Source organism: Gallinula chloropus, assembly GCF_964237585.1.
Source record: "Gallinula chloropus genome assembly, chromosome: 4".
Classification (NCBI taxonomy): domain Eukaryota; kingdom Metazoa; phylum Chordata; class Aves; order Gruiformes; family Rallidae; genus Gallinula; species Gallinula chloropus.
In genome coordinates this window covers 57,252,748-57,264,453 of record NC_140088.1, presented here as the reverse complement: position 1 = coordinate 57,264,453, position 11,706 = coordinate 57,252,748, and the positions used below count along the sequence as shown (strand labels likewise).

The window sequence follows — 11,706 nt, the reverse complement described above, 5'->3', positions numbered from 1 at the left end:
GCAGTTTAAGCGGTTTCCTGAAGAAAGCAGCGTTTCCATATCTGCATAAACAGCCTCCTGCAGTGGGACTGGATATACCTGGAAAATGGGGACCTGGCAGCAGCGTGTTGCATTGCAGCGTGTTTCGCGTTTGTGCGGGGCAGGGGCACCGCTGGGGAAGTGAAGAGGAGTGAAGGAAGGCTACGGCAGCGGAGGCAGAGCTGGAGGACACTGGTTAAGACAGGCTGACGCTTGCAGTGCCAGTGGCAACTAAATTACTTAGTGAATTAATGGGTTTAGTTTTATGCAATTTGTTTAGGGTTTGAAGCGCTGCACGGGAAAACAGAACGTGTAATCGCACGTGCAGATGTGACATGACGTTCTGTCTTGCTGACTTTTTCAGGAGCGTAGGGGAAGGAGAGAAGTGTAAACAGCTCGGGAAAAACATGCATTTTACATGGCACTGGGCTGCTAGTAAAGAGCTCTGATGCTTTATTCACAGGCAGCTTTACATCTCTTTGGTGTTCAGGGAAAGCATCCATTTATTTTTTTGTTGTTCTTTTTTTAAAAACCCACCAGTCTTCAGAAGGATTTACGTAGTTTCTTCATGATGCTGAAGTCCAGGTATTCATGCAGAAAGCTGTTAACAATCCCAGCTGCACCCAGGGTTACCAAGCACAAGAGAATTACTATATTCAAATAAAAACCTGTTAACCTGGAAGTGGAAAGCAGAAAGACACTATTAGGAGCTGTACATGGTGTGTTTGCAGTGAAACTGCTTGTCCACACCAGTTGTTAAGAAGTGGTGCGTAGCATGAGAAAGGGCTGTTGTGGCAACGCTGCCTTGGGGTCTTTGGGTAACAAACCATTCCTGCATGTGACTCTTGCTAGGGAGAAGAGAGGTTCCTAACATCCCCTCTATGGGAAACACTCCCCCAGCGTTTCCAAACATCCACATGGAAGTTAGGAGCTTGCTCCAGGGTGAAGCTACCTCATCCCATGACATGAAGACCCGTAGGTAAAGCCACAGACAAGACTGAGCACCTCAATGCAACTCTAAGAGCGTGGGGGCGAAGCCCTAGGGACTGAGGTGTGCGAGTCTCTTCCAGCTGTGCAGGTCAGGTGCTCTCTGCAGAGCTGGGAGGCCTGCCACTGGTTATCACTTTTACCTGGAGACGGACTTTTGGACTGGGAAGGAAGAGTGTTGATCCTAGCAGATCAGTGATCGGGGTACTTGCTGGGGTGGGAGAGGGTTGGGTTATTTGATTTGTACAAAAAGGAAAGTTCCCGCAGAAGAGGCTGGGAGAACCCTTCAGCTCTGAGAGACAGAACTTGGGTTTCGGGCACAAGGAGCTTCCCCTCCGTGCGTAGTCTCGGGGGCTGCTCTTGGTTGCCTTGGTGCAGGAGTTCCTGCTGGGTAGGCCACTGCTGGCCAAGCAAACACCGAGAGGTCTCGTCAGAGAACCCCGTTGCGTTAGTGCTGGAGAGAGGTCTGAGGGGCTTCTCAGCCTTCCCTTTGTAGCTAGTTCCCCCGTGCCCACACAAGCTGAAGAAGTGAGGGGCTTGGGCACTGCCGGGGGTGCAGGGAGCCTGGGAATCTCACTGGTGCCTAAAGACTTGATAGAAGCAGCCATGCTGGGCATGCCACACCTAGGTGTGGTTTCACAATGGCAAAGTATGAGATTTCCTCACTTTGGGTGGAGTGAGAGAAGTCTTCGGCTCAGCCTGGTAACTATCTGTTGGAGCCAGCTGGGGGGAAGGGTGAAGGATACAGCTCACTTGTAAAGGTCTTTCCAGCACAGAAACTGAGCAGAAGGTGCACGCTCCTGTTGTGTGCCATAAAAATCCAGCCTTGGTAAATCTGAGCTGCAGTTCATGTAGTCACGTGCCCCGAGTAGGTGTCCTGACCACCTCTTTGAGCATGCAGAACTGGTTTGTCTTTATAACCAGCATGGCTGCAGTCAGTGATTATGGGTGAGACTAATTGAGTGTGAAGACTAATTACCTTCTCGCTACTAGGGCTGCTGGAGGTCTGCTGTATGTTTTAGGGCTGGGTGCTGCCACACTGTGAGCTGAAGCTAGCACCAGCCTTGCCTGCAGGGGCAGGGCTTGGGGCAGAGCCATTCCTGGGGCTGCCAGGCTGCCTTCGGCTCCCTCTGATCAAGGCAAAGAAATGGAAGTCTCAACAGAGTGTAAAGCTCCATCTGACAATGAAGCCAGCTGCTGTTCCCAGGCTGCCCTGAGAGGCTGGATCTATTGGTCTGGGAGTACTGAAGTAAAGCACGGGGAGGGCTTCTTGAACAAAGGACTTTGTTGATTAAAGACAAGTCTGTTATGCTCTGCTTGTTCATTCATTTACACGGCTTTGCTCCCCAAACTTCGTTAACAGCTGCTAGTGGTGTGGTTGGTGTGCACGGCATCATTTGAATTACCGCATCTCTTACAGGACGACACAAAGATAACTCCATACGTTTGCTCTGGAAAACACAGCCTCTCCCTTCTCTCCAGCAACAGCCTCTCCAAGCAGGGTAAAGGATCAGTGGAGACTAGTGATGGAGAGTGGTAACAAGCTATGGAAAACAGCCCTGCAGTAGGTTTTGCTGCTGCAGGAGTGTCTGAAACAGTCTGATTGTTTTGTACCTTCCTCTGGAAATACACATCCCAAGCCTGTTAATTCCACAAAGAGCGTACAGTGTGCAGCTTGCTGCCTGTGCCCGATGTGTGTGCTGGAGAGGGGCCTGATGTCAGGACACAGAAGACAGTGTGGGGGCCTCAGTGAACAAGAGACAAGCCGTGTGTCAGTGTGCACAGCAGAGGGGTGCCTTCCAGCCCCCCGGGCTTGTTGAAGCAGGATTCCCATAGGAGAGGCCGTGCACTTAGCACTCATTAACGTGTGCTTATCTGAAGCTGGGCTCTCTTATCTGTTTGGGGAAAGTTCCAGATTTGCTCGCTCTTTGTACTGCTGAGGGCAAAGTGTAAAGGTCTTAGTGCAACTAACCAAGGAAATCCGAAATCAGCTGGCAGGTGCTGAGCACGCCTTGCCTGCGCGCTCTGCTGCCCTGCAGCAGCCTTGAGCTGTGGAACTCTGCTGCTGTTCTCAGACCTCTGGGAGCCTGGTTGCCAGTCTGCTCAGTGCAAAGCAGGCACCCGCAAGGCGAGGATCAAACCCCTTTCTCTCTCCCGTGACCTGCAGCACGTGTGCATCTTAACCTAGGCTTCTACTGTAACAGCCAGCCCTCTCCCCCCGGGCTGCCGCTTCAGACCTCTTGCTGCCACTTTGCACATGTTGTATTCAATTATAATCACTTTTTGCTGCCAGTCCTTGGCTCTCAGCCCAGCTTCAGACTGTAGCCTGGAGCTTTTAACCTGCATTCGGCTGGTAACTCCTTACCTTCCTTTCACGGCCTGTATGTAACCATGGAAGTACTTGTAGCGGGCAAACACGTACAGCAGACCCAGAGCGGAAGCTATTTCTAGGAAAGAAAAAATGTACAGGGGAAAAGAAGCCTGTTAGAAAACTGGAAAAGGAGGGTGATAGCCAGTTACCCACTTGAGTTGCTCGCTGTATAGTCCTGGGCATTTTCATGGCTGCCTGAAGGTATCTTGGGAAAGAATGTCATTCAGAAGAGATAGGTGTGTTCTTCAATGTTCACTCCTGATGTGTGGGCTTGCAGGTGGGGGTGGGCATAAGACTGTTCAAAACAACCCCACCAACCCTAAAAGCATTCCCTGCAAAGGGGATCTGGAGGCCTGACAGGCATCTGTACCTCCCCCCAGTCCAGTTTGGTGGTTCTCCCAGAAACAGGATGGTGGGTTGGAGCACTGTGGCTTGACCCAGCGCTGTCATTTTGTATTGTTATGGCAGTTCATGCTAAAGGGGACTGTTTGTTTTGGAAAGAAAATCTTATTTATGTTGTTAATAACCTGCTTTGCATTTATATAGCAGCTTTTATCCAAGGACATGAGGAAAAGCTGTAGTGAAGTTAGCTTCCTGACCTCCCTGCGGGAGGAGTATAAAGTCACCTCCGTTTGATAGATGGAGGAGGGTGTGTAGGTCACTCCCGTTACCCCGGACGAAGCAGCACTAGCTAATTTTGTGTTCTTTCAAACCACGTGAGTGAGTATTAGAGAGGACAGCTTTTACTCTGCTCTGGGTTGACTCCCAAAAACATACCTGTGGGAGATGCTCACCTGAAAAAAAGGACTTAAAGAGGAGGTCAGCATCATCCTTGTTTTCTTACATATGACATCATATGCCTGTGCGCTGGCTAGTGGCTGTGATTTTCCACAAGTGCCTGTGAGCACATTTACTGTCTCATATCCTTATTTGAATAGTGCTACTCTGGATTTGCAATGGAGATGGGACTCTGGCTGTAAGAGGGCCCCAAAAGAGAATTACTGGTTTTGGAGCAAACATAGAGAATGGAGAAAGGTAGTCGTTCGAGAAGGAGAGGATGCATGGACATATCCTTTCCCCAGCCCACAGCCTTCATGCTTCTAAAACATCAGCTGGGGAAGGGTAAATAAAGTGGGATGCGAAAACCTAGGCTCTGTCACAAGTTCTAGCTCCACACCACCTCTGTTAGGAGATGGTTGGATATCACAGCCCCAGCCTGGCAAGTCCAACAAAGTGAGAGGTGGTGTCAGAGTTCAGAACGTTTGGCCAAAAAATGCCCACCTGCTGGGTGCTTGAGACAACAGAATATGTTTTCAGGAGTCCCCCCTGCATACCTGAAGTACAGCATCTATGGTTGGAGACCCCGCTGTTACAACTGCACTTCAGCACTCAGTGCCATGTCCCAGGACAAACAAAGGAGTCATAGCCCAGTGGCAGTGTCACCCATCTGGGATGCAGAAACCCAGGGGTTTGCTGGCTTGAGCTCTACCTGCATCAGCGAGGGGTCCAGCCACAGGGATGAGTGCTCTGACCTAAGTCTTTTCAGGCTTCCCCTTCCCAAGGGATGAGAGCTGTGCTTGATGCCCTGTGAGAACGGTCCTGTAATATGTGAATAATTGGTAGTGGGAAGCACCTGGAAGCCGCTTTTCTGAATGATTCACCCTGCCCATCCACTGAATGTGTGATAAATGTGCCAGGTACTGGCTCTTTGGTTTACAGAGAGAAGTGAAAGCTGAGGGAGCCATGACTCAGTGGGGATTTGTGTGTCACTGAGCAATCTTCTAGGAAGGCTATGCTAAGATAATGCAATTAAAAGAAGGGGAAGAGATGTCTACAGTTAGGTACCTCCTGATAAAACTGAAGTGTTTTTTGTTAAAGTTCTGCAAAACTTCTCAGTCCAAGATAAAATCAAAAAGTGTTTACCTTGATTGAAAAACCATCCTGCAGTCCAGAGGACAGTCAGGAATACTGGGTAAAACTCCACGCAATTTTGTCTGCAGAATGAATTTGAAAGAACATTAGTCTGGAAAGGAAAAGGGCTGGGATTTTCAAGGAGAATCAGCTTTGGCCTCATTTGGTTGCCATTGAAGTTAATGCTGTAGAATCCAGTGGGAGCATAGTCAAGCCAGCATTAGGTGTTCTTAAAAGTTCTCTTCTGTGTTATCTCAAATACAAACTATTTAAAATACTTTTCCTGGTATTTAAACTTAGACAAGGATCTGGATCCCAACTACATGTAAATAAATAGGACAAATAACCCTAAATCAAGTGCCTGTGCAGCAGGGAGGCAGCAATTCCAGCACATGGACGTGACATTAATCACTTATCTCCTTACTCGGTGTGCAGGTTTTGTGGGTCAGCATTCCCAGGACTGCAAGAGGAAGCACAGAGCTGTGTGTAGGCAGCTTGGATTTGCCCTGCAGAGACCAACCACCTGTGTGAAGTGCTGTCAGGCACAGACAGCAGAGGATAGACATCTTCTTATGGTGAGGATCAGTTTCCCCAGTATTATTTTGTTGGGCTACCTTTTCTTGGTGGTTTTGAATGAATTTCTTTTTAACAGGTTAGGCAGCCTTCAATATGTAACACATTCTGTTATCTGATATGTTGTCTGATGTATTCTGTGTCTCGTTATTGTTATGCACTACATTGACAGCAGATGGGATTGTTTGAAATAAATACCTTTGCACAGGGTCATCAGCTAACAACGAACTGAAGCCCTTTAGGACAGCTTCTCAGGCAGGCTACTCTTCCATGCCTTTGGTGTTAACCACCAAAGGCCAAAAACTGCTATCACAGCTTGCTAGATCCACGTCATCTGAATTCTCCAAGTTGCAGTCAATTAGCTCTCAGCCCTGACTTAGGTGAGGGTAAGCTGATTGCCTGGTTTGGTCAGAGTTTGAGCTGTGACTGTTTCAAATGAACAGAACTTACTCTGTTGCCATTTAAATAACAGCTAAACCATTGGAAAAGTGATCCAATCGTTATTTTGGGGGGGGGGGGGGTGTTGATTTGGGTTTTTTGAGCAAAAGATGCAAAGAAAAGGTAGTATTTTAAGATTGTGTTTTGGTTCTCTTCTGGACTGAATTGTTACTGATTGCCACCACCATCTTAATGATGTCCACACTTACTGTGCACGAAATGTCCTGTCAAATTCTGGAGGTCCGGTGACAGCCGGGGGCATGACCTTGTGCTTCATTCTTGATCTCCCCACCTGCCAAGCAAAATGACCTGCAAGTAAAAAAATAAGGGCTCAGAAATTTCACAGTTCCTTGGTTCAGTTATGTCCCTAACAGAAAAGTGATGTCCTAGAGATCGTTGTTCTTCATCTCTTCCCATTTCATATGACAGAAAGACACACCAATACTGGGTGAGAGGTTTTCCCCTAGAAAAGTTTAGATATTCTCTTCAAGAGTGGCACTGCTATTTTACAAGTATATTAATTATCTTTTTGCATTTGTTACACCAGCTATGACTTCAATATGATTAACCCTTATCTTCTAGCACATGCTTTTCCATGTGTTGTTAAATTCAGTATGTTGGAAAGGGCAGAGAGCTGCAACTGGGGCAGCTGAAGGCTGTTCCCTGCTCCCCGTTTCCTCTGTGGGAGAGCTCCGAGAGCTCTCTGTTGGAGACCTGTTTCCACCTCCACTGATTGGAGCTGATAGTATCTACCTGTCTTGAAAAAAGCATTTTTTAAGAACTTACACGGTGCTGTGAAGAAGAGAGATTGCTTACTGCACGGTGGCTAAATCTCAGTTAGTTACCAAAACCCCCCACACTGGTCAAACACTACCTCTGCATTTCTGACCTGTATTTTTCGGGCCTGACATGTATATGTGTACCTCATTTTACTGACATCCTCCTTGCAGAAGTCTCCCCCTGAAAGTTTAGCACAGGCTCAAGGACAAGAGGAGTTATGTAGGCAGCAGTTTTCTGTGTGCAGCAAAGCTACTGGGTCCCAGTACCGGTCTCAGCCGGGGTGAAACCACGACAACTTGAAAACTCTCTGGGTACCCGGAGTTATTTTTCTGGCTGTGTCGTAGCCACCCTGTGTGAGAAACCTGGGATCCACATTAGTCCTGAACTTTACCTGGCTCCAGAAACCAGGCACCCACCTGAGTTCCCTGAACAGACATGTCTACGGGGAAGCCTAGAGCACACCTTCTGTCCTCCCTTCTGGGAGCACTGGCAATAAAATACAGCTGCAGATAGTAGTGGTGCTGCCCTGTGCACCTCATATGTCTTAGCCTTGTCGCCAAAGTCTTCCCCCTGCCTCCCCCCATGACCCCCCCTTCCAGAAACAACCATTTTCCCATCTGTCTTCTCCCCATATAAGTCATTATGGGCTGTGTTCAAGTGACCTCTTAACCTTTCTCTCCAAGGACTAGTCAGAGCATCTTGGCTGTGTCTCTGAAAGACAGGTTTACAGGACCTTCCATTGTGTTTGCATCCAGCAGGACCTCCTCCACTCACACCCACACATCTCCATCATGCCTGGTGATTCATCCGTTCTTTGCCACCTTGCAGCCCTTTCAGCAGGGAAGAATCATAGCAGGGAGGGTGTAGGGAACACAAGACTGAAACTTATGGGAAGCACAGGAATTACCTCTGAGAAACATTTTCCTGGAAAACTTAAGTGAAAGTTACTTTTTAACTTCTGTCACCCTCAAAATGATCTGTTTGGTTTTTTTTTTTTTAATGACAAATGCTGCGTGCGGGCAAATCCTGCCTGGTTTATCAGTCAGAGTGGTAGATGAGCCACAGTGGTGTTCTGTGCAGTGGCGTTTTTAGCCAGCAACACGCTCCTCGTTTTCTGTCTGCACCAAACCAGTCAATGCTTACAGCCAGTCTGGGACCAGTTCTTTTCTGCTGAGGATCTATGGCAAGCCCTGGCAGCTCACTGCATCCAGATCAGTTGGGAAGAACCAGCCTTGAAGGGCTGCTGGACAAAATAAACTTTCTGGGGCAAACAAGAAGATGAAGGCGCTGTAGGGGTCAAACTGTTCTTGTTTGTTCAGTACAATTAGCCAAAGCAAATCGTCAGGGCCAGGCTATAACCCTGGCCACAGCTCTAACGCCATTTGGCCTTGGTGTTGCTTGGTTGGCAGGGCTGCGGTTTGAGGGCGCAGAGATTTGCACGTGGGAGACTGGTTACAGGCTGGGATGGTACAACAGCCTGGCTGACTGTCACAAAATCCACTTCTCTAGCGGCTTCCACTGTGATTGATGGGAACTTTGCTTCAGTTAGGGACAAGTGGGCTTTTATATGCCGATGAAAACCAAGCTGTGGCGCTGCGTAATGTGAGAAGTAGAGTCATGTCTGCCACACCAAAAGAAAAGGGGAGCCCCGGGGTGCCGAACGAGACCGGCGCCAACAGGGACTCGAAAACCGATCGGGAGAGGAGTAATTACTGTGGTTTCTGTAACCACGTAGGATGTGCCTCTTAGTGCCTTTCTGGTGCATGCAAAGTAGTGGTGTAACTCCAAATTTAAGCTTTGTGATTATGGTTTAGCAGGGGCTACAGTAAATACTAAAGCAATGGGAGAGCTCTGGAGGGGCTGTCCTGAGGACTCCAAAAGCATTGCAGGAGGAGTAAGTAAAGATTTTCCTAGCCTTTTCTTCACGCCCTGTATCAAGTTATTCAATTCTACCAGGCTAAATTACATGACTGAGGTAGTTACAAAGTACACTTGACTTGCCTTTGTTTGCTTTTTTTGTGCTTTTCATCTTCAGGTGGCATTTATGGTTACTGAGTTAATATCTTTCCTCTGAAAATAGGGGACAAAGGCTTTGAAGGAACATTGCTCTCAAACATTTTCTCTGTGTTACAAAGCCTGTAGAGAAGCTGACATCTGTATCGCATGTTAATTTGCACGGCCTGACCTAACAACCTTTAAAAAAAAAAAGAAAAAAAAAGCAAATACTTTTTACTAATGCCTTGCTGGTTCCTGGGATTACTAAGAGTGATTTTTTAAAAGGTGCAGTTCAGAGGGGTGCATCAAAATAGGGGAGCAGCAGGACTCCAGTCCTGCCTGTTCTCTCCTGTATCAGTGACTGGGATTCATTCTGTCCTTTCATTCGATTCCCTTGTTTTCCCATCCCTCTACAAAACACTAATCTCTCAAGCAGATCTTAGCCGCTTAAAACTGGATTCATGACTGGAAGCCACTTCCTGCACGGTTGCTGCTTGCTCCTTCTACCCTGGAGCATTTCTTGCACTGCTTAATCTCCGGCTGACCTGATTCTCTGAATAGCTGGTGGTTCCGAGGCGCTACATCTCGTGCCTCTGATGCCTGCTAAGCGAAACCTGACTTCCAGCCCTGTTCCAGGGAGGCCGTGTCGCCCACGGAGGCTCAGCGGAATCCAGAGCTGAGCACACGGAGCAGCGAGCGCTGCCTGTGTTGCGTACATGCTGGTCGCAGGAGCGCTGACACGCTGGGCAGCCCCCCCCTTACGCGCACCGCTTAGAGCACATGCTTAGGGTGATGGTTTCACAGCGTTCATTTCATCTCCTGTGAATTAGTCTGCGCTGGTTTGCTCACACTAGAGGGTGTGCTGAAAGTAAGGCAAGCTGAGACGATTTAAATCAGATCAGCACATCAGATTCTTACACAGGTTTCTCTCTGGGCTCCATGTCTGACTGCCAGTGCAAGTTAAAACCTGGGTTATCGTGTCTTTCATGTGATTTTTAACTAAGATTAACTAAGATTAACTGCTATGTCTTAACCATCACAAGGAAGAACATATGCATTCTCTCCCTTCCTTTCCAGCTTCACTATCAGCACAATTCCTGGAGTTCTCAAACTTTTCCACATAGTGTGTGTTTGGTTTTCAATCCCTCACATTAAAAAAATCAAGGCAGGCAAGTTGAACTTTGACAGAAGTTGGTGGTAAATACCAGATAGAAATGTTCTGTGGAGATCACAAGGGTATGTTGTAGCTGATTTGAGGACAGAAAAAGAGAATGTAAATCGTAGATGCTTTTTATTTGCCTTCTGTTGTGTTGGGCTTTTTTTAACCTGGAAGGGTCACATTCTCAAGGGTTTTTTTCTTCGGGTACAAATGTTATTTCAGTAGTTGAGGCTCTGAGAACAAACAAACATTCAGGCCACATAGATAGGTTGGTAGATAAGTTGGCAGTGCTATAAGATATTTGAAGCAAAGGCAGAGTAATTATTTTTAACTTGCTCTTAATCTCATACTGCTGTAGCTCCAAAGCCTTCAAAATGTATCCCATTTCCTGGTGTAAACACAACGATATGAATAAACTACTTCGAAGAAAATAATGACAAGCACTAAAAATACTACTGTGGTTTTAGACTGATACATGGCAAAAAGAGCAGCTCAGACTTGCCCACTTCTTCCCCAGTTCTCAGAGGGGTGTCAGTCTCCATTTAGATCTTAAAGAGATGTAAGGATGAGGATATCATATGCATATCTCCTGCTACCATTGCCTGGTGTAAAGGTTTGTTTCTTCTTTAATTTTGAGTACTTGCATCTGTAGCTCAGGAACCAGTTTGTACAGTGTTTTCAGTCCAGCACTGACACATTTGATGTCACAAATTTACTCTCACTTGTGAGGTTTTTGGTTGTGCAAGTGCCTAAGTAAGGACTGAAACCAAGACACTATGTGGCTTTGGGGTAACTTTGCAGCTAGTTTCAGGTTCTCAGAATAGTACCATCCCGAAAAGTCAGCAAACAAAATAGAATTGAAAACAAATCAGTTTATCCCGCAGGGAAAAGTAATCAGTCCCACTGAGCCAACTCCCTCTCAGCCTACAGAGAGGGTAAACAGTGCTCGAGTGAGAAAAATCTGACGAGTTCTCAGAAATTAAAGTTACGGAACAACCACTTTATCACAAAATAATTTCCAGTACTTCAGAACCAGTGGAAACCTCCCCAAGCCCCAGCCATGCAACCCACGGATCTTACATTGCTGGAAGGCAGAAAGCAGAGAGACAGCCGCAAGCAAAGTGAAATCACCAGCCATGTTCCCAGCAGCTTCCGTCTGCAAGCAGGATGTGTGGACAGGAGAGCGCTCCAGTGAGCAATAAGGAAGAACGACGGGTTGGAGAATTATAGTGCTTTTCAGCATTGCAACAAAGGTCTGCCCTGGAGATAAACCAGCCTAACTTTTAAAAACAAGAGCGCAAAAATTATGGCCGTTTTTTCATTCCTGAAAAGGTTCCAACGCAGTCAGCCAGCCCTGCCTGCCTCTTGCCTGTGTGAAAGCACGGCGAGAACAAAACCAGCCCTTCCTGCCTCTGTGGATTCAGCTGTTCTTTTATGCCTCAGGTTTCAGTTGCAGTCTCTTTGGGGGCGAAGA

The 11,706-nt window shown here is 47.3% G+C and overlaps 1 protein-coding gene across 1 annotated transcript; it reads right to left on the bottom strand.

The window, feature by feature from the left end:
• Positions 1 to 448: 448 nt before the first annotated feature.
• On the bottom strand, positions 449 to 11,406 carry MGST2 (microsomal glutathione S-transferase 2). Its single transcript, XM_084263667.1, has 5 exons — positions 11,313 to 11,406; positions 6,508 to 6,607; positions 5,300 to 5,370; positions 3,371 to 3,452; positions 449 to 694 (listed from the first exon to the last, which is right to left on the bottom strand). The coding sequence occupies exons 1-5, from the start codon at positions 11,368 to 11,370 to the stop codon at positions 562 to 564; spliced, it is 444 nt and encodes a 147-aa protein (XP_084119793.1). The 5' UTR covers positions 11,371 to 11,406; the 3' UTR covers positions 449 to 561.
• Positions 11,407 to 11,706: the final 300 nt, after the last annotated feature.

What these genes read in the sequence shown, in the direction of transcription:
- MGST2 (XM_084263667.1), bottom strand. Translation starts at nt 11,370, where the DNA reads ATGGCTGGTGATTTCACTTTGCTTGCGGCTGTCTCTCTGCTTTCTGCC. An exon ending in GCTTTCTGCCTTCCAGCAAT is followed by an intron (nt 6,608 to 11,312) that starts GTAAGATCCGTG and finishes TTTTACTTGCAG; the next exon opens with GTCATTTTGCTTGGCAGGTG. An exon ending in AGGATGGTTTTTCAATCAAG is followed by an intron (nt 3,453 to 5,299) that starts GTAAACACTTTT and finishes TTTCTTTCCTAG; the next exon opens with AAATAGCTTCCGCTCTGGGT.